Source organism: Ahaetulla prasina, chromosome 6 (assembly GCF_028640845.1).
Source record: "Ahaetulla prasina isolate Xishuangbanna chromosome 6, ASM2864084v1, whole genome shotgun sequence".
NCBI lineage: Eukaryota > Metazoa > Chordata > Lepidosauria > Squamata > Colubridae > Ahaetulla > Ahaetulla prasina.
Window position 1 is genome coordinate 19891929 of NC_080544.1, and position 22563 is coordinate 19914491.

The 22563-nt window shown below is 40.4% G+C and overlaps 1 protein-coding gene across 1 annotated transcript in view; it reads right to left on the reverse strand.

Moving 5' to 3' along the window:
* The window catches only part of CTNNA3 (catenin alpha 3), a 1121082-nt gene that overhangs the window by 1019415 nt on the left and 79104 nt on the right, over positions 1-22563 (reverse strand). Inside the window, exon 5 of the mRNA XM_058187693.1 lies at positions 22013-22132. Coding sequence (XP_058043676.1) covers positions 22013-22132 — 120 coding nt within the window. The remainder of the gene's footprint in view (positions 1-22012; positions 22133-22563) is intronic.

Here is a 22563-nt window from a genome sequence, read left to right on the forward strand (position 1 = left end):
TAGGATGTAATCTATCAGGTTCTGGTGATTTATATTCATCAAGATCAGACAGGTGTTCTCTTATATTTGTCTTTTTTTTTTCTTAAGGAAGTCTGGGATACTTTTCTTCCTGTCACAGGAATGCTGGGTTTTGCCTCTTTTTTAGAAACTATTGATGTATGCTCTTTTATAGATGTCTGCATATTTTCCTCCAAGGTGTTGTGACTCAGGCCCAAGTAGATAGTAAGAAACTCAGCCCATGAAAAAACAAACTTTATTCGAACAGCTGAGAATTACTTCATTCCCAGCGTCATTCAACTCAAATTAAAACAAATGCCTCCCAACACAAATTCCTCAGTTCTCTCGCAAACCTTGGTCCAATTAAGTAAACTGCCAAAGGCCTTTCTTGGCAAACGTTCACAAGTCACAAAAATAAAGGCAAGACGTAGACGAAGCAGAAGATGAAACAGAAGATGAAGCTACCAACTTTGCTTTCTGGCAAAGCTCAAATGCCATTGCTGGTCTGTTTTAAGCCATCTCTTGGCCCTACTCCCGAGTCATCCTCTTTGCTTGAGCTGCTCTTGCCTTCTGGCAGCTCTTCTCATGTGTGTATTAGGAATAAGCTCCTCCTGTTCCTCTGCCTCACTACTGTCAGTCTCTGGAGGCTCCGGAGTCCGCACTTCACTTCCCGATGGCCCTGGCCTCACCTCAGCCTCATCGCTGTCCAACTCTGTTGCCAGCTCCGTAGGCTGCTGTTGGACCACAACACAAGGATAGGTTATGAAAGCAATTGTTCAGTTCCAGAGGGGCTTTGTTAGAGTGGGCTAGGGTAGTTAGTAGGGGTTTTGCTCTTGGTTGTTGTTTTCTTCTAAAACTTGGAGCAAGGGCTCTTCATACCATGTCAGCTTTATTATATTCCCTGGCTTCATATTCTGAAGGGAACCAGGAGAAGCAATCTGTCTCCATAAGCATTCCTATATAAAGGCCTGTTGCCATCACTTTATCTTCCTTAAGCTCCCTGTGACTGCTGTATGTGTATACTACTTACTATTTCTTATAGCTATTTAGTATTGACCCAAAAATGATTAAAAGAAACTAACGAACAGAAAGTCAGATGGAGGAGACCGCAATACATTTTCCCTCGACAATATATCCAATCCTAAATTCAGCTAAGAAAGTTTCCAAGAAGGAATCAGAAGCAGTAATAAAATGGTGGTCTTGATGAATAAGAAATATCTAACTGGGATGTAGTTCTCCAAGACATCTCCTCCAACAACTAACTCCTAATAAAGAAGGGAAGAATCCTCCAATCTGGGGGTTTCCTGAATAGGAAGAGAAGCAGCTAGCTGAGAGCATCTCCCACCACCACCTGAGAAGGAAGAGATAGTGGGTCCTCCATGCTTATGCTTGTCAGCCCTCCAAGCAGGGGTGGGCTGCTACGGGTTTGCCTGGATTTGGGAGAACCCATAGCTAATTATGGCCTGTTTCAGAGAACCTCCAAATCCCATCCCTGGCTGTCCCCTGACCCCTTCCAGGAGTCTCCATGTGGCTCATTTTGGATGCAAGGTAAGTCCAGGGCCCATGCGGAGGCTCGGAGAGGGGGAAAAACAGGCCTCCAGGAAGCTCTAGAGGGCTTCCAGAGCCCAGGGGAGGCAGTTTTCACCCTCCCAGAGGCTCAAGAAAAGCCTCCAGACCCCGGGGAAGGCAAAAACGGCTGCCCCGCTATGGTGCAGGAGGCCGACTAGGCCATGCCCACCATGGCCACACCGACCAGCAACTGGGCAGAGAACCCATTGCTGACATTTTTGAAGCCCACCCCTGCCTCCAAGGTAGACCAAACCTAGAAACCAAAAACTTGCAAGGGAATACCTTTATTATAAATTATGGTAATAAAATCTTGCAAGTCTGAATGCACTGTCTCTTTTTCCTGCCTTTGTCTTCATGAGAGGCTTTCTGAAATTACATAGGATAGGATAGGATAGGATAGGATAGGATAGGATAGGATAGGATAGAATAGAATAGAATAGAATAGAATAGAATAGAATAGAATAGAATAGAATAGAATTTTTTATTGGCCAAGAGTGATTGGACACACAAGGAATTTGTCTTGGTGCATATGCTCTCAGTGTACATAAAAGAAAAGATACCTTCATCAAGGTACAATATTTAGAACACAAATGATGATCATAGGGTACAATTTAACACTTAATGATACAACACTTAATGATAAGCATAGGGTACAAAAAAGCATTCAGGAACAATCAATATCAATATAAATCATAAGGATTACCAGCAACAAAGTTACAATCATACAGTCATAAGTGGAAAGAGATTGGTGATGGGAATGATGAAAAGATTAATAGTAGTGCAGATTTAGTAAATAGTTTGACAGTGTTGAGGGAATTATTTGTTTAGCAGAGTGATGGCCTTTGGGGAAAAACTGTTCTTGTGTCTAGTTGTTCTGGTATGCAGTGCTCTATAGCATCGTTTTGATAGTAGGAGTTGAAATAGTTTATATCCAGGATATGAGGGATCTGTAAATATTTTCACAGCCCTCTTCTTGATACATGCAGTATACAGGTCCTCAGTGGAAGGTAGGTTGGTAGCAATTATTTTTTCTGCCCCAAACTCAGATTTCTTTTTACCTGACAATTGTTTTGAATGCCAATCATCCTCTTATTCTTCAAGGTTATTGCTTCTGCCCATTATGGTTTTGGAAATGTTGAAAAGATGGTGCTGTTCTTAAATGACTTGTTGAGCCATATTAAGATACATAATAAGCAGCTGCTACAATTCAGAAAATGGTACATAAAAGAGACTCCCAATAAACATTCAGCCACACATTTGGAGAGAATTCTAAGCACAATGCACTGATCTTTGAGCTCTAGGAGCTACCAAAAAAAAAAAAACCCAGAAAACCTGATAATCATAGGTGGGCTTCAAAAATTTTACCAAGGGGTTCTCTGCCCAGTTGCTGGGTGGGTGTGGCCATGGTGGGCATGGCCTAGTCAGCCTCTTGCACCATGGTAGAGGGGTTGCCCTCCCTGGGCTCTGAAGGTTTTCCTCGAGCCTCCGGGAGCGCGAAAACGGCCTCCCCAGGCTCCAGAGACCCTTTGGAGACCTGAAATGGGCCCGTTTCTGGCCTTCCTGAACTTCTGGTAGGCCTGTTTTTTGCCCTCCCTGGAGCCTCCGTGCGTGCCCTGCACTTACCTGCATCCAAAACGGGCAACATGGGGACTCCTGGGAGGGGCAGGGCAAGGTGGGCAGAGCAGGGCCAGACAGGAATGAGATTTGAGGTTTCTCCAAACTGCACAGAATCTTAGCTAGAGGTTTTCCCGAACCCCTGCGAACCCCCAGCAGCCCACCCCTGCTGATAATCTCAAAAGAAAATACAGTAAAAGCATTCGGTTAACAGTTTAAAGTGGGGGACGTGGTGGCTCAGTGGATAAGATGGTGAGCTTGTCGATCAAAAGGTCGGCAGTTCAGTGGTTCGAATCCCAAGTGCCGCATAATGGGGTGAGCTTCCATTACTTGTCCCAGCTTGTGCCAATCTAGCAGCTCGAAAGCACGTAAAAATGCAAGTAGAAAAATAGGGACCACCTTAGTTGGGAAGGTAACAGCGTTCCGTGCGCCTTTGGCATTGAATCATGCTAGCCACATGACCATGGAGACGTCTTTGGACAGCGCTGGCTCTTCGGCTTTGAAACGGAGATGAGCACCGCCCCCTAGAGTCAGAAATGACTAGCACATATGTGCAAGGGAACTTTACCCTTACCTTTAACGGTTTAAAATCAGTAGCTGGCTTACCAGGTCTTCTCAGAGAAATAGTGTACATTTTCTCCAGGCATGTTCTCTGAGATAAATTGTTAGCCATGACAGCACCGATTCCTGGTTTCTTCTAATCAATTTTTCTTGAGTATTTGCCAATAGCAAATAACATTAAGAAATAATAAGTAGCATATTCACAGTTAGCTTCTGAGCCTTTTATGGCCCCCCAATCATTCTAAACAAAGAAATATTTTCTTCTACTTTTAAGGCTGGAATCAATTTCATCGAGACTACAGGCCACACTTCACAAAGTCCCCTATTTATCCACCAAGCAGCTGGGTGCTGGGGACCCAGGATGTGGGCTGCATTTTGCCGGAGGGAGCTTGCAGCTGATCTATTCTCCCTCACTGCCTTTAATGGAAATTGCTACAGAAGGTTTGAGGTGATATAGTGTGTTTCTTAGAAGGAAAAAAACAACAACAATAACAACAACAAATATAAAAGAATAGCTTGATATTTCATTGAATGTTTTTGTGTCTAGGGTAGGTGAATGTTTTAAAAGTTTTTTTATTGGTCCTGGGAGTTTCATAAGAAGTGGAATTGCTCAAAACTGTAAAGACAAATAAAAGACTTTTTTTTTTATCTTTAAGGGGGCAGGTCACGTGCAGAGATACCAAGTTCATAAATGCCAAGCTATTCTAAGATGGGGGAATTGACCAACTGGCCTGTAAAAAGACTGTGTAGAGAAGAAACTGCCTTTGTATGTGCAAAAACATATGAAATTTAACCATATAAGGCAAAACCATATATTAAACACATGAGAAATATTGTGCTAAACAGGCTTTTAAGTTCCCAGTTTACTTCCCAGTGTTGGTATGTAAAGCAAGGTACTCAAAACAAGAGTTGGACTGGACAAGTAATAGCACTGATGATTCTTAGATCTTGAACCAGGCTACACTGGGCTGGATCCTCCTCCTTTTGGTACGGCTTTTTAACAGTAAGAGTAAGATTGTTATAAGGGCTGGAAGTTGAAGTCCTTCAACAGCGTCTTTACCTACGGAGTGCTAAGAAACTCAAGGACAAAGTGCAACAGGTTTTAAGTGAAACAATCCATCACAATGATCTAACCAAACCAATTCAGTCTTTGAAGTAGCCCAAGGACTGAAGCAACACAAGCGAGAGAAAGATGTGATAAAACACACACAGACAAGTGGGAAAACCGAGTAGAGGTCATAGCAAAGGCTTATTTATGGGACTTCTGGGACCTGTAAACTTAATAATAATAATAACAACAAATTTGGAAGGGACCTTGGAGGCCTTCTAGTCCAACCCCCTGCCCAGGCAGAAAACCCTACACCATCTCAGACAAATGGCTATCCAACATTTTCTTAAAAATGTCCAGTGTTGGAGCATTTACAACTTCTGCAGGCAAGTTGTTCCACTGATTAATTGTTCTAACTCTCAGGAAATTCCTCCTTAGTTCTAAGTTGCTTCTTTCCTTGATTAGTTTCCACCCATTGCTTCTTATTCTACCCTCAGGTGCTTTGGAGAATAGTTTGACTCCCTCTTCTTTGTGGCAGCCTCTGAGATATTGGAACACTGCTGTCATGTCTCCCCTAGTCCTTCTTTTCATTAAAGTAGACATATCCATTCTTCATATGTTTTAGCCTCCAGTCCCCTAATCCTCTTTGTTGCTCTTCTCTGCACTCTTTCTAGAGTCTCAACATCTTTTTTACATCGTGGCAACCAAAACTGAATCCAATATCCCAAGTGTGGCCTTACCAAGGCATTATAGAGTAGTATTAACACTTCACGTGATCTTGATTCTATCCCTCTGTTTATGCAGTCCAAAACTGTGTTGGCTTTTTTAGCAGCTGCTGCACACTGCTGGCTCATATCTAAATGGTTGTCCACTAGGACTCCAAGATCCTTCTCACAGGTACTACTATTGAGCAAGGTACCACATATTTACATTTAATTATTTACAGATTTAATTATTTACAGATCCCTCACATCCTGGACATAAACTGTTTCAACTCCTACCCTCAAAACGACGCTATAGAGCACTGCACACCAGAACAACAAGACACAAGAACAGTTTTTTCCCGAAGGCCATCACTCTGCTAAACAAATAATTCCCTCAACACTGTCAAACTATTTACTAAATCTGCACTACTATTAATCTTCTCATAGTTCCCATCACCAATCTCTTTCCACTTATGACTGTATGACTGTAACTTTGTTGCTGGCAATCCTTATGATTTATATTGATATATTGACCATCAATTGTGTTGTAAATGTTGTACCTTGATGAATGTATCTTTTCTTTTATGTACACTAAGAGCATATGCACCAAGAGAAATTCCTTGTGTGTCCAATCACACTTGGCCAATAAAAATTCTATTCTATTCTATTCTATACGGTACCTGTGCATTTTGGGTTTTTTGTGTGTGTGTTTTTTGCCTAAATGTAGAACCTTACTTTTTTCACTGTTGAATTTCATTTTGTTAGATAGTGCCCAATGTTCAAGTCTGTCAAGATCTTTCTGTAACTTGAGCCTATCTTCTGGAGTGTTGGCTATTCCTGCCAGCTTGGTGTCATCTGCAAATTTGATGAGTTCCCCATCTATCCCCTTGTCCAAGTCAATTTCTGGTGGAGAAAACAGTATGCCCAAGCTTACAAGGGAATTCATAGCCAAGTCAGAACACAAGAGGATGGGCCAATGGCGTGGTCAGTGGGGTGAGATGCCGGGTGGGTAGATGGCCACAGCAGTTACTGTGTCTCCATAAAGAGGAACCGCTGAGAAGGAGGAAAACAACAGACAAGGGGGACATTGAAGCTTCATTGACCATTAAAACGGGAAGAGAGAAAAGCATCAGAATCAAGCAGCAAAAAATTCCTGATTATTGAAGCTGGAAAGAAACACGATTCTGAGAACACCGGACAAATTTCGGGGGCTTCCAGAATTCCACTCCAAGCAAGCTTGTTAATGTGTAGGATATAGGTGCCAGCCTCCATGATTGACTGAAAACACTGTGTCCCCATGTTCTGCTACAAAGGAAAAAGTCTGGACAAGACAGGGGGAAATTGGGCTTCCCATTTGTTTGTAGGGATATGCTTTTGGAGTACCATGATTCTTGATAGTTTGTTCTTTTGAGTTTCCAAGCACAGTGAGTAGCAACACTTAGCATTTCATCAGGAATTTGGGTTTCCCAATTAGCTTGAATGGGTTTATTGAAGAGGAACATGAAATAAGAAGCCATTTACAAAGGCAGCCATAAGGAGTTGTGGCATCATTTTTAAGGCTGCTGGAATGCCAGAAGGTTGTTTGAATATTTTAAAAAGCCATTTGAAATACTCTTGCACAATTTCTTCGTCAACTTTCCTATACTCTAAAAGCCCTTCTTTCCTATATTCTAAAAATCCTTTAAGACATGAAATTCTAGCCACATCCAAAAAAAAAAAAAATTCACGAGGAAGTAGTCTAAATGGATTTTCATATACCCATATAGTCCCATATTTCCCAATCTCAGCTACTTTAAGACTTCAACTTTAATGCTGGCTGGGGGAATTTTTGAAGTTGAAATATTAGAAATATTTTTCACATTGTGAGATTTATAATTATTTGGCATATGTTGGGAGGGGGTCCCCTTTGAAAATCTGGAGTCACACTAGACCCCAACTGCCTGGAAGGGGTATGAATTGAGCTGAATGTTATGGATTGGTTCCTATACATTTCTCCAGGGGTGAAATCTACTTACCTTCCTTGCAGGTCAGAAGGGCACGTGACGCGTACATGCGCGTCACATGCACACACAGACCTTTTGCACATGGCAAAACCTGCTGCACATGCGCAGAAGGTAAAAAAACACATTACTTCCTGGTTAAAACCAGCAGGAAGTAATGATACCCAGGCGGGTGGGTGGAGCTTTGCTCCGCCATCACTACTGGATTGCCGAACTACCAGCCACGATCGCTACCAGATTGTGCAATCCAGTCCAATCCAGGAGCATTTCACCCCTGCATTGCTCTCATGAACGCCCATACTTTGGGGAAGGGATGGAGTCTCAGCGGACACACTTTCTTTGTGCAATTCTCGTTATCAAACCAGGGTTGGAGAAAGGGTCAAGAAGAGCAATAGAAAGAAGATGAAAACAAAAGCATTCATGGCCCCCATTCTATTTCCACATTTACTTAGCTTTTAATCCTATGGATAACACCAAGTTGTTGCAGAAAGACAATTAGATACCCAGTAAACCTAGGAGGCCAACAGGAAGTTTACTGATAGACAGTGGTGAAATCCAATTTTTTTTTTACTATCGGTTGTGTAGGCGTGGCTTGGTGGGTGTGGCAGGCGAAGGATACTGCAAAATCTCCATTCCCACCCCACTCTGGGAGCAGCCAGAGGTGGCATTTGCCAGTTCTCCAAACTGCTCAAAATTTCTGCTACCGGTTCTCCAGAACCTGTCAGAACCTGCTGATAGAGGAGAATGTCGGTAGCTCAGGGTTGAAATGAGAAGAAAACAACCAAGCTCAGAGAGCAATAAGGATTCCTCAGGAAGTGTATGCAACAACAATAATTGCTTCTGCCCGTTGCATTTTATTGATTGATTGTCTGTGTTGTGCTGATGGTATTCAAATGTATACATATCACTATTTATTGTGACAGTATCCATTGATTTATCTATTGCAGTTGAGTATTTAAGAAATTCAAAATAATCTGTTATACAGGCACCTTTATCTCCCCCTCCTCCGCAGCACCAAATGTGCAACATATGAAATTTATTCAGTTTTTGTTGTTGTTAGCTGCCAGATATAGCACAGCAAACTACTGGAAAACTGAAGTACACTGAAATGGGATTTTGAAGTATGGGTAATAGCATTGTCTAAAATCGTAGGAGCAAACACTCTTGAGGAATCCTTTGATTAAGCGTATCTTAATCCACATTGGGCCTTTTTTTTAATTATACCAACACAGTAATTCTTATCAGATTAATTCCATCAGTAATTTATCTAAAAATGTCATTTCAGAAATATAAATATAAAATTATAAAAACAGAAGTGCATTATTAAAATGTGCCGGTTACTTTAAACTTTAAATAAAATACCCAATCAACCCAGTACAGCAATTTATTATTGCTGCAACATTTATCTATTTTTTTAAATATCTAATAGATAAAAGACAATATATATAATGCTTATGTGATCTGCCTGGTACTCACTGAAACTGTGCAATGGAAATCATTTTAGAAGGGACAGCTCAAATGTATGTGTCCCACTAAGTCCACTTTTTCATCCCACATGAAAAGAGTTGAAGTCAGTATCCACCATCCTGTCTTTTTTTTAACCCTAAGGGGGGGTGGCATTTGACCCTCCTGTTGTACAGTACAGGTAATCTTCACTTAACTACCCTAATTGGGTCTGGAAACTCCATTGCTAAGCAACATGATTGTAAATAAAAAAACAACAACACCCAGCTTTGGACGTCCTCACGTGACTACAATTTGCGACTTCCTGTTGGCTTCCCCAATGCCTTTGTTTGCTGAGCTGGCAGGGAAGGTCGCAAACCACAATCACATGATCATGGAGATACCGTGGATCAGTGGTGGGTTTCAATTTTTTTTTACTACCGGTTCTGTGGGTGTGGCTTGGTGGGCGTGGCATGGCTTGCTGGGTGTCGCATGGCTTGGTAGGTGTGGCTTGGTGGGCATGGCATGGGAAGGATACTGTAAAATATCCTTTCCACCCCACTCCAAGGGGAGGTTACTGCAAAATTCCCATTTCCTCCCAATCAGCTGGGACTTGAGGGGGCAGAGAATAGATGGGAGCGGAGCCAGTCAGAATTTTTACTACCAGTTCTCTGAACTACTCAAAATTTCCGCTACCGGTTCTCCAAAACTAGTCAGAATTTTTTGAATACCACCTCTGGTTGAAAGGAGAAGTTGTGCGGGAAACTCATTTGAGCAGTAGAGGTAGAATTACACAAACAAATTTCCAGTTCTAAATTGACTGTATGTTACACTAATGGTACTTCAGAGTAACGGCCAAAGACATTTTCTGTCTTGCACAGTATCAGACATTGGAAATCTGTGGTGGGTTTCCAAATTTTTTACTAATGGTTCTGTGGATGTGGCTTGGTGGCCGTGGCATGGCTTGGTGGCCGTGGGTTGGTGGGCGTGGCATGGAAAGGATATTGTAAAATCTCCATTCCCACCCTACTCCAGCGGAAAGATACTATAAAATCTCCATTCCCTTCCCAATCCAGGGGAAGGTTACTGCAAAATCCCCATTTCCTCCCAATCAGCTGGGACTTGGGAGGCAGAGAATAGATGAGGGCGGGGCCAGTCAGAATTTTTACTACCGTTTCTCCAAACTACTCAAAATTTCCACTACCAGTTCTCCAGAACTGGTCAGAACCTGCTGAAACCCACCTCTGCCGTGAATGGTTGTAAATGTGAGGATTAGTCATAACTGCTGCTTGTTCAGTGCTGTCCAATGTCTGAAGGGTCATTTAGAAGGACCACATGTCTGTAAACCTCATCCTCTTTCTTCTGTACACAGTTAAAAATTCTTAAAGATACATGTTAAGGGTAAAACCTCTCCTGGACCATTTTTCTTAAGGTAAATGGGCATCAACCTCAGATGCCCTGGAAATCCAACAAAACAAACCCCAAGCCAGCAAACCAAACCCCCCAAAAAAGGGGGGTACATTACATCCATCAGCATTTCCTTCAGCTAAATCAGTGGTAGTCAACCTGGTCCCTACCGCCCATTAGTGGGCATTCCAGCTTTCATGGTGGGCAATAGGGTTTGGTCCGATACTGAATCACTTTCCCTTTTTTTTAATTTAATTGACTTTTTAAAAAAAAAATTATAGCATTATTTAAAAACATTTTCATTAGGTTTTCATAAAATTCCCCGTGACAATTTAAATTTCTGAAAATATACTATTTGTATCGCCCGCGCATCAGTTTAGTTCACGTTACGTAAGTGAAACTAAATGGCGCTATAGTGCGACCGCAAACAAAAGAGCTTCGTCCCAGAATAGCTCGCGCATCTCCCCCCACACCACCCAGCTATAACAGACAAGCAGAGCTGGTAGCTGGCGCCCCCCCCCCAAACCCAATCCACGATGCGTGAGAGGCATGCGCAGACAACGATACACGGCGCATTACTGTGGAACCGGTGGGCGATTAGAAAATTTTACTACTAACAGAGATACAAAAGTGGGCAGTAGGTATAAAAAGGTTGACTACCCCTGAGCTAGATGGCTGTTGTCAAATAATTTCAAAAGTCCAAAACAAAATTACTTACTTGGATGTTTAACATTTTATAGCACTCCATTGTGAGCTCTCCAGAATTAATTTAAGATCAGTCAGTGTCTAAGTCAAATGGTTTATTTGAGCCATGGTGGCACAGTGGTTACATTGCAGTATCGCTGACTGCTGGCTGCCTGCAATTCAGCAGTTCAAATCTCACCAGGCTCAGGGTTGACTCAGCCTTCCATTCTTCCGAGGTGCGTAAAAATGACACAGATTGTTGGGGGCAATAGGCCAACTGTGTAAACCACTGAGAGAGGGCTGTAAAGCACTCTAAAGCGATATGTAAGTCTAAATGCTATTGCTATTGCTATTTATTTATTTAAAATAGAAATGTACTATGTACCTCCAGCAGTTTCTATTTTTGAACTTTTTAGCTTTTTCTTTTTTGTTTTCTTTTTTGTTTTCATTTTCAGTGTGTCGTTGTACACTATATACTTACATATTTTTTTTTTGTCTAGAATTTCCACAGAAGTGACAAATTTTGTCTGACAAAAGCTTTTGCATCTGCACAAAGAAGTGACCCTATCATCGTAGACATAAAATAGCATTATTTAAATAGTTCATTATCCATTAAAGATCTTCGTCTGTACACAAATTATAAGCTCTTTTATTCCATATTGTAAGCCTGAGGCTATGAAGTCAAAATCAAAGCTTTTCTCAAGAGTCAAATGAAGGGGAGTAATGCTTTACATTTTCTGATGTCAGCTTTCAGGCCAAAATGCTACCATTTTGCAGAAGCAATTTTATCTTTTCAATGTGTACCGAAAGTACCATGGTTCTCCCAAAAGTGCTTGTATTTCAAAGACAACTAGACTTTCTGATTTTTCTTTAAGATAATTTGCTTCTCATCTGAAGAAGCGATCTGAAGAAATAAACTGAAGAAGTTTTGCATTCAGTTTTGGTCGCCACGATGTAAAAAAGAGGTTGAGACTCTAGAAAGAGTGCAGAGAAGAGCAACAAAGATGATTAGGGGACTGGAGGCTAAAACATATGAAGAATGATTGCAGGAACTGGATATGTCTACTTTAATGAAAAGAAGGACTAGGGGAGACATGACAGCAGTGTTCCAATATCTCAGAGGCTGCCACAAAGAAGAGGGAGTCAAACTATTCTCCAAAGCACCTGAGGTAGAACAAGAAGCAATGGGTGGAAACTGATCAAGGAAAGAAGCAACTTAGAACTAAGCAGGAATTTCCTGACAGTTAGAACAATTAATCAGTGGAACAACTTGCCTGCAGAAATGGAACAACTTGCCTGCAGAAGTTGTAAATGCTCCAACACTGGAAATTTTTAAGAAAATCCTAAAAGCTTTATCCTAAAACTTTCTACTATTGACCTCACCCCATTCCTAAGAGGACCATAAGGGGCGTGCATAAGCACACAAACGTGCCTACCGTTCCTGTCCTATTGTTTTTCTTTTCTTCTTCCTATATATATTGATGCTTATACCTCCTAATATTTACTCATATATATGTTTATATACTATATAACCTTTCTGTATGATACTTACATATATTGTTGTGACAAAATAAATAAATAAATAAATAAAATGTTGGATAAACATTTGTCTGAAGTGATATAGGGTTTCCTGCCTGGGCAGGGGGTTGGACTAGAAGACCTCTGGGTCCCTTCCAACTTTGTTGTTGTTCTTGTTCTTGTTCTTGTTCTTGTTGTTATTAAAGTTTCTTGGATGAGAAGCGAAACAGCTTAAAAATCAGTAAGTCCAATTGCCTTTCCAATACAAGCATCTTTGGGACAATCATGACCTGGATGAATGAGAACCTCCATAGACAAATTACCACGGCCACATCCAAGAAGCCTGCCTTGAATCGTAACCACAAACTACATGGTAACACTGAAATAGCAAGTATTAAGAATGATATGGCTTTCCACCGATTAACAGGCAGATTCAATTCACACATAAGATATGTTTGAATAGGCTTTCCTGGTTCAGTCAAATATCAAAGTCATAATCCATAGTTTACCAGTCACCCTAGATGTGGTCATACAACAAATTGGAATAAAACCAAACAAATCATAGTACCTTCATCAACCTATATGTGGCTTGTGACTCAATTCCCCCCTGAAAAACAAGGGGGAGACAGTTTGGTATAATGGTTAAGGCACCAGGCTAGAAGTCAGGAAAATGGGAGTTCTAGTTCCACCTTAACCATGAAAACCAGCTGGGTGACTTTGGGCCAGTCCCCCTCTCTCAGTCCAACCCACCTCACAGGGTGGTGGTTGTGGAGGAGATGGGAAGAAGGAGCATTAGGAATGTCCCCACTTTGAGTTATTTATGCAGGAAATTGGCTATTTATTTCTTAAGATTTTGTATTTCTTAACCGTCCATCTCCCTCAGTGAGGGCCTCTGGGTGGGTACAGTATAAAATTAACATTAAAAAGTTTTACAATTATAAAACTAACGGTATAAAATTTCAAAAGGTGAAAAATTCCCAAGATGGTGGGAGGGATGTTAGCAGTTATTAATACTGACAGAGGAGTTCTCATGAGGCCCCACGGTCCAATTTTTTTTATTACTGTGGGTGTGGCTTGGGATACTGCAAAATCTCCATTCCCACCCCACTCCAGGGGAAGGATACTGCAAAATCCCCATCCCCACCCCACTCTGGGGCCAGCCAGAGATAGTATTTGCCAGTTCTCCGAACTGGCCAAAATTTCTGCTACCGGTTCTCCAGAACCTGTCAGAACCTGCTGGATTTCACCCCTGCCCATGGTTGTGTGGGCTTCTGTGGGCCCCCCCATACAAAACTGCACGGCCAAGTTTTGATCCTTTAACAAGCTATAGGTTGTCACCTCCTTCAGTTGATAGCAGGGTGCCCTCTGCACATTAAACTGAGATATAATGGGAATTTACTGCCACCATAAAGCAGGGCTGCATTTTGCTCTCTATTTAATTCATGCATCATTGATCTGTCTTTGCCAAACAGAAGTTCTACCCTGGACACGAGGCAATGCTTATTCTTTTACATTCAGAGGACATGGTCATCTTCCCTGATCCCAATTTGTCTTGCCGTGATGCCTTCATGTTGTAGCATCATATTGTCATGATGAAATGCCAGAAATAAATTATTCCAAGTGCTGTAATAGCCATCAACATAATTGGAAAATTAACTAGGCATCTTTTTCTACTCTTCCACTTCATACAAATATCAGATCAGCAACTTCTCAATCTGAGCACAATACTCCACTAATGTAATAATTAAACGGGCAAGCAAAGCTACAAAATGATATCCTGGTAATTTTCAAACCATTCAAACCAAAAATGCTAAGACTCCCTTTTTAATGGTGCTCAGTTTTGAAAAATGTTGGCTGAATTCTTGAGAACCAGGAAGAAAGAAAAAGTTGTTGGTTTGGTATATGGTGGGCACTCCCTCGGTGCTCTCTTTATGATCGGGTTAAAAGGTAACAGTAAAGGTTCTCCTCGCGCATATGTGCTAGTCATTCCCGACTCTAGGGGGTGGTGCTCATCTCCGTTTCTAAGCCGAAGAGCCAGCGCTGTCCAAAGACGTCTCCGTGGTCATTTTGCCGGCATGACTAAACGCCAAAGGCGCACGAAACCTTCCCATCAAAGGTGGTCCCTATTTTTCTACTTGCATTTTTTATGTGCTTTCAAACTGCTAAGTTGGCAGAAGCTGGGACAAGTAATGGGAGCTCACTCCTGTTATGCAGCACTAGGGATTCGAACCGCTGAACTGCCAACCTTTCAATCGACAAGCTCAGCATCAGCCACTGAGCCACCGCTCATACATACATACATACGTACATACATACATACACAAATAAAGCCATACCTGAAGTGAAGCAAAATATTTGACACAAATCTAGACAAATCCTCTCTTTGCTTTCACTAAGACATTTCATGCCATCTCAACCATCATGCCCACTCTACCTCACACAGAGGATGGGTTCATTATGCCAATACGAGGTAACTTACCTTCAAAGGTGATGGAGAGGAGATTGAACAATATCCTGTTTCAGAAACACCTCAAGACACAGACATTAAGACTATTGTACATATCAGTGTTTCCCAACCTTGCCAATTTTAAAATGGATGGACTTCAACTCCCAGAATTCCCCAGCCTGACCCATCTTAATGTTGCCTAGGTTGAGAAACACTGTTACATGTTTTTTTCTGAGCTGCCCTGTTCCCTAACCCAAACAATATATGTACAGTTGTAAATATGACGGGGGACCAAGTCACATGGTTTTTGGCCATTATTATTTTGACCAAACCCATGCAAATATCCCTAATCCAATGCAACCACCTATGTTCAAAATCACCTCTTTTCCCTTTTGAAGCTAGACTTTGAAGCATCAATTGTACAACACAAATTTTAATTGCCTTGAAATAGCTTTCCGCGTGTGCAAAAGGTTTAACCAACTTTAAACGATTGCACAAATGAGCTTCTTAGATTAAGCCGAGGTTTGTTAGCTTGGATGGTTTTCAGTCAAAATTCCAAACGCTGGCAGTTGGATAAATGGCTGCTCCTAGTTACTAAAACTGTTTGGCAAACACCAAACATTTGTTATCCGCAGTTATAATGAGTAAAAATGAAAACTCTTTCAAGCCACATTTAACTCTTGGTGAAAACATGGGGAGATGTGCCTATGTGAGGGTGAAGGTATGCATGTACGTATCTACATAGAATTTGAGAGAGGGGGGAGGGAGGGAGGGAGGGAGAGAGAGAGAGAGCGCGCACCTGAAGCTCAGTGAAATATTTTCTTGCAATTTGCTCATTTTAATATTTACAGTGATCCACCATTTTAGCACAGATGAAAGCCGAACGAATTCTTCCACACCCTTTATTTTCTTGTAAAGACTTTTAGCAATTCCTTTTTTTTTTTTTTTTTAAGATGCCGGCAGCTGAAGAGTATTTCCATGCAATGTCTTCAACTAAATTAGCATTCTTGTTCTATACTGGGCTTTCTGCTTCATGCTGAAATAAATGCAGGTTATCACACCAGAGTTCAAAGAGACGTCTGCAAGTTTGTTATTAGCTACAAGAGAAATTTTGCCACAGCTCTGCATCTGGGTATCTCAGAAATACCAAGCCTAATTTCAGGTTCTTATATTGAATTCAACAGTTCCTTGTCAACAAATCCTTTTAATCGAGCAAGGTAAGCAACAATATGCATTTAATTCACCCCAATTGTTTTTTGTTTTTGTTTTTTTTGTTTTTTAGTATAATAGTTCCATCTTCCATTAAACAGTGTGTCATCTGGGTGCATGTATCTTTGTGCAAGAATAATAAAGATTTACAACAGTATTCATTACATTTTTTTTTAATTTATTTTTTTAATTTGCATTTATATCCCGCCCTTCTCCGAAGACTCAGGGCGGCTTACACTATGTTAGCAATAGTCTTCATCCTATTTGTATATTTATATACAAAGTCAACTTATTGCCCCCAACAATCTGGGTCCTCATTTTACCTACCTTATAAAGGATGGAAGGCTGAGTCAACCTTGGGCCTGGTGGGACTAGAACCTGCAGTAATTGCAGGCAGCTGTGTTAATAACAGACTGTCTTACCAGTCTGAGCCACAGAGGCCCTTAATACATTAATACTACTTCTCTAATTTTACAACATTACCGTATTTTTCAGAGCATAAGACACACCTTCCCCACCCCAAAGGGGATGAAAATTTGGGTGTGTCTTATACCCTGAATGTAGCCCCGCCCACACACTGGTCCCCATCTTTTGGCCTTTGCATCCCAGCAATTTACCTCCTTGCAGCAAGCAGCAAGAAGAAACAGCCCATTTCAGCTTCAGCACAGCCTAATTAACACAAGTTGATTGTCGGTTGGATCGGCCTCTTGACTTGCAGCTGTTTCAGGCTGCAGGGATTGCCATTGCCTATTGCTGCGTGGGCCTCTGCTACTTGCTGCAAGGAGGTAAATTGCTGGAAGCAGATTCCTTTTTTTTTCTTGTCCTAATCAAGCTATGCTGAAAATGAAAATGAAAGTAAAGCAGGCTGTTTGCTGTTTGCTGCAAAGAGGCAAAATTGCTGGGAGGCAAAGGCAGATTTCTTTTTCTTATTTTCCTCACCAAAAAAGGTAGGTGCCTTTTATAGTCCGGAGCGTCTTATACTCCGAAAAATACAGTACTATTGAACATTATAACCATATTCACTTCTCCCTCTTGACATTTCTTTTAATAGGAATATAATAATAATATTAAACATAATAATCCAAATAGTCATAAAAATAATCATCATCATCATAGTGTGTAAATCTCTCTCTTAACATATTTTCTATATTTCGCTGATCTCCTTCTTTTGTTTCCCTATTTTTAACTTCCATTTTTATTCTCTAACCATCAGTAAAATGGTTCCCATGTCATATAATATTCAGTTTGCTCTTTCTCCTTAATTGCAAGTGTTAATCTATTCATTTCTGCACATTCTAATATTTTCCTGATCACATTCTCATCAGTAGGGATCTCTTCACTTTTCCAGTTTTGTGCAACTACAGTTCTAGCTGCAGTTAAACTATGAATAATTAGATAGGCATTCCCCTTACTAGCCCAATTATGAATGCATCTAACCTGATTTCTAGTATCCTCTGAGCCCAACAGAAAGTTGGCAGAAGCCCGGAATCACTTTGCAGAGGGAGGTGGGCAGCATAACAATTTAAGAAATAAATAAATAAATTTCAGACTATATAGCCACATCACTTTGGGATAGCCCTGGTGAACAGCGCTACCAAACAATTTTTTCACCATTAGTGAATCTTGTAAGGTTGAAAACAGTGGTGGGATTCAAAAAAATTTACTACCAGTTCTGTGGGTGTGGCTTGGTAGGTGTGGCTTGGTGGGTGTGGCAGAGGAAGGATACTGTAAAATCTCCATTCCCACCCCACTCCAGGGGAAGGATACTGTAAAATCTCCATTTCCTCCCGATCAGCTGGGACTCGGGAGGCAGGGAATAGATGGGGACAGGGCCAGTCAGAGGTGGTATTTACTGGTTCTCTGAACTATTCAAAATTTCCGCTACCGATTCTCCAGAACTGGTCAGAATTTGCTGAATAACACCTCTGGTTGAAAGGAGAAGTTGCTCGGGAAACTCATTTGAGCTGTAGGGGTACAATTACACAAACAAATTTCCAGTTCTAAATTGACTATACATGTTACACTAATGGTACTTCAGATTAACGGCCAAAGACATTTTCTGTCTTGCACAGTTTCAGACATTGGAAATCAGTGGTGGGTTTCTAAATTTTTTACTAATGGTTCTGTGGATGTGGCTTGGTGGGCGTGGCATGGGTTGATGGGCATGGGTTGGTGGGCGTGGCATGGAAAGGATATTGTAAAATCTCCATTCCCACCCTACTCCAGTGGAAGGATACTATAAAATCTCCATTCCCTTCCCAATCCAGGAGAAGGTTACTGCAAAATCCCCATTTTGCAGTTCTGTGGGTGTGGCTTGGTGGGCGTGGCTTGGTGGGCATGGCGTGGGATGGATACTGTAAAATCTCCATTCCCAGCCCACTCCAAGGGAAGGATACTGCAAAATCCCCATTCTATCCCGATCAGCTGGGACTTGGGAGGCAGAGAATAGACGGGGGTGAGTCAGTCAGAATTTTTACTACTGGTTCTCCGAACTACTCAAAATTTCCGCTACCGGTTCTCCAGAACTGGTCAGAACCCACTGAAACCCACCTCTTTTGGAAATGTATGAAGACTCAATGTGTTTGACAAGCAACACAATATTATCAGAAATTAATTTGCTGGTGAAATGTTCTCTGTCCTCAAGAATTATTATGTTTAGTAACTAGCTGTTGATCAAACTATCATGTGGTTAGTATGGCTAACAATCTATTTCTGCAGAATGAATACAGAAATTTTGGCCTGGCAGACACAGCAAATACCTATCGTTTTTATTTATTTATTTTAAAAATGCAGTATTGTCTTTTTTTTCAGAAACTATCCACTCTTCATCCAAAACATAAACCACTGAATTAGAGATGCCAGGTCATTCAATATATTCACCCATGTAATAATCTGCTTCATTATTGATTCATTATTGGATTAAATAAAAGTTCATATTAGGGATGTTCCATATGGGTGCTTTTTTGAATGATGAAGGTAATCAGTATCCCTTGCCATTACAAGTAGATATAAACGTTTTTTCCTTTTTCTTTCTCTGTTATACTGATAGTTGAGGAATCACATTTTTTTAGAATAAAATATGCCCTTAATATTGGACTTCACAGTTATATTTTAGCTTTGCAGTAGAAAGGAAAGATAACTTTGGAAACAGTGCCACCTACTGGCCAGCTGTAAATTCATGAAAAGAAAAGAAAAATATACGATCTATCAGGTCGTATACACTCAAATGCAGCTTAAAATAAACCTGCAACCTGTTCTGACACTCTGATCAGCAAAATAATGAACATGTTCTAATTGACAACCACACTTGTTACCTATTGTGCTACATAAATCCAATGGATTTATATAATTGAGGGCACGGATGTGAGAATTTGGATTGCTCAACCATATTTACAGCAGAGAATCAAACACCTTAGAAATGCCTCTTTCCAATCAAATTAGTTGGGAAATATAATTCTTGTTATATTTCTTGGTGGGAGTAACGCAGAATCTTGTTTAATTCTTGAAGATTCAACTAATATCCTTGCAAAGCTTATTTTGAAAGCCCTGGCTTTAACAGTCCTTGCCTTATTATCTCATACGGTATGACTAAATGGCCATTTCTCTTCAGTGTTGCCTGCAATGATATCAAATCGTATTTCCAAACTCTAATTATAGATTGTGAGCAAACAGCAGTTTCACAAAATGCTCCTTGGTTCTAGTGGTAAGCACAATTTAAAGTCTACCCCAGCAACCATATGCCATTAATTTATTATGTACTTGTAAAATCCCCTTTTCCCCCTCTTTTTTCTTTGTACTGTTATAAATCACCTTCTGGGTTTTTACATAAACACTAACGTTTTCATAAACTGTGATCAAAAACCATGCAGCGTTCAAAACATACACTTTATATAAACTGTGAAATGGATTAAATGAGAACAGCAAAATGAATTTCTATAGCAATATCATATTATAAAGACATATTTGTAACTGTTCTTTTAAAATAGCCTTCCCAAATTGCTATCTTTCAGAGATATTAAACAATAGCTTTCATCATTCCTTATGATTACATTGTTTGAGTTGGTGACCTTATAATTTTAGCTAATAAATTTTAAAAAAAATTTAAAAAATGGACTGAAACATTGATCTGGCGCCCTTTGTAATACTTATAGCATTATTCTTCTCATATTCTTTTTATAAGAGGCATGTTGTGCCTTCTATACAATACCAGTAGTATTGTATCTTATTTACTCCATATTCTAGATCTGCAGTAATTTTCTAGAATATGAATTCTGTTTAGGCAACACTAGAGTATAATTCATTTATTGTAAAACTGAATTAATTCCCACATCCTTTTTCCATTTCTCATCGGTCTTTTCAGCCATGGAACCAACTGTCTATCACGATATGCAAGGTGAAGCTTTCAAAATAGATATATCCATATTTCTGTTCATCTCATCTTTAGCTTACTCTCTCCCCCAGCTTTCAGGGAAACACACGCACACATGCACATACACCTTCTAGTCAATTTTGACTTCTTGTGAGTGCCTGGATAAATCCCTGCAGTTTTCTGGTCAATATTTCAGAAATAGTTTGCCATTGCCTGTTTCCTCGAGCTGAGAGATCTGAGCCTAAGGCAGGAGTAGACCTCACAGTCTGGTTTCTAGCCTGGGACCTTAATCACTAGACAAACTGGCTCTAACTTGACCTTAAGATCTCCGTGTGGGACTGGAAATCCAGTTTGAAAAACACTAAACAAAATGGGTTTACTAAAATGACTTATTCCATAGATTTAAAACAATCCCCCAGAAAAAGCACCGTAACCAAATGGAGAGTGAATAAAAAGGAAACACGTTATTGATCATTTATTTAAAAAGATCATATTTAAACCGGAAATAATGCTGAACATTTAATTAGGAAACTAGTTTTGCAATTAAGGACATCCTTTAAAATAAAATGTCCATGGGGTGTAGCCACTAAGTGGAAATATTTTTTAAGTAAAATTAGTTAAAATTACTGAATGTTTAAAATGCTTCTTTTGTTTCTTATTATCAAAAAGGTTACCGATCAGAAGAAAGTAGGAATTACCTAGCTACTCATATCAAAATAAGATTTATCTATTTATTTTGCATAGCTTTACCTTAAAAGCCGTAGAGTCAAGGCTATGGTTTTCCCAGTTGCAATGTATGGCTGTGAAAGTTGGACCATAAGAAAGGCTGAGCATCAAAGAATTGAGTCCTTTGAACTATGGTGCTGGAGAAGACTCCTGCGAGTCCCTTGGACTGCAAGACGATCAAACCGGTCAGTCCTAGGGGAGATCAACCCTGGCTGCTCTTTAGAAGGCCAGATCCTGAAGATGAAACTCAAATACTTTGGCCACCTAATGAGAAGGAAGGACTCCCTGGAGAAGAGCCTAATGCTGGGAAAGATTGAGGGCAAAAGAAGAAGGGGACAACAGAGAATGAAGTGGCTGGATGGAGTCACTGAAGCAGTCGACGTGAGCTTAAATGGACTCCAGAGGATGTTAGATGACAAGAGGGCCTGGAGGAACGTTGTCCATGGGGTCGCAATGGGTCGGACACGACTTTGCAACTAACAACAACAAAACCTTAAAAGTTCACCATACCTAAGATATTTGGGTACAATTTGGCAGCACGCAAAGATTCATTGAAAAACAGTTGTGTACAGTAGCTGTTTCCAAACTGAGCCTTAAATCATGACCTTCCACTCATTTCTTTTTTGACTGCCGCCTTTTGCACATTATTTCAAAGAAGACCCACTTGAAAAAGAAACCTTAGATGGGTGATCTTACTAATATTCTTTAATTTCTTACCTGCTGCCGCTTAAATGCCAAATGGTCCAGCTTCTTCAATTCTTTCTGAAGATGTTGATATGTTTTCTGCAGTTCTGATTTACTGGATACATTTCGAAGAGACATAAGCATTCTCTGCACCTGCAGCCATATAAGAAGAAGGGATAATAAAAACATCTGAATTTGTCCAGGAACAAACCCCCTAAAATCAGTTCTTTGTACTGCATTTGAATTAGCATCTTTAAGTGCTGTACCTTAGAATTCTTGATGAAGGTATCTTTTCTTTTATGTACACTGAGAGCATATGCACCAAGACAAATTCCTTGTGTGTCCAATCACATTTAGCCAATAAAAAAAAATCTATTCTATTCTATTCTATTCTATTCTATTCTATTCTATTCTATTCTATTCTATTCTATTCTATTCTATCTTGTTACCCCTGAGTTATATTACTGGGAGGAAAATATACTTCCCAAAGCCTTCCTCTTTTGCCATCAAAGTCGCCTGCCTCACCATTAAATTGCTAGATGGCATTACAAGTCTCAAAACCTGTCTTTCGGCAAATTTGCACA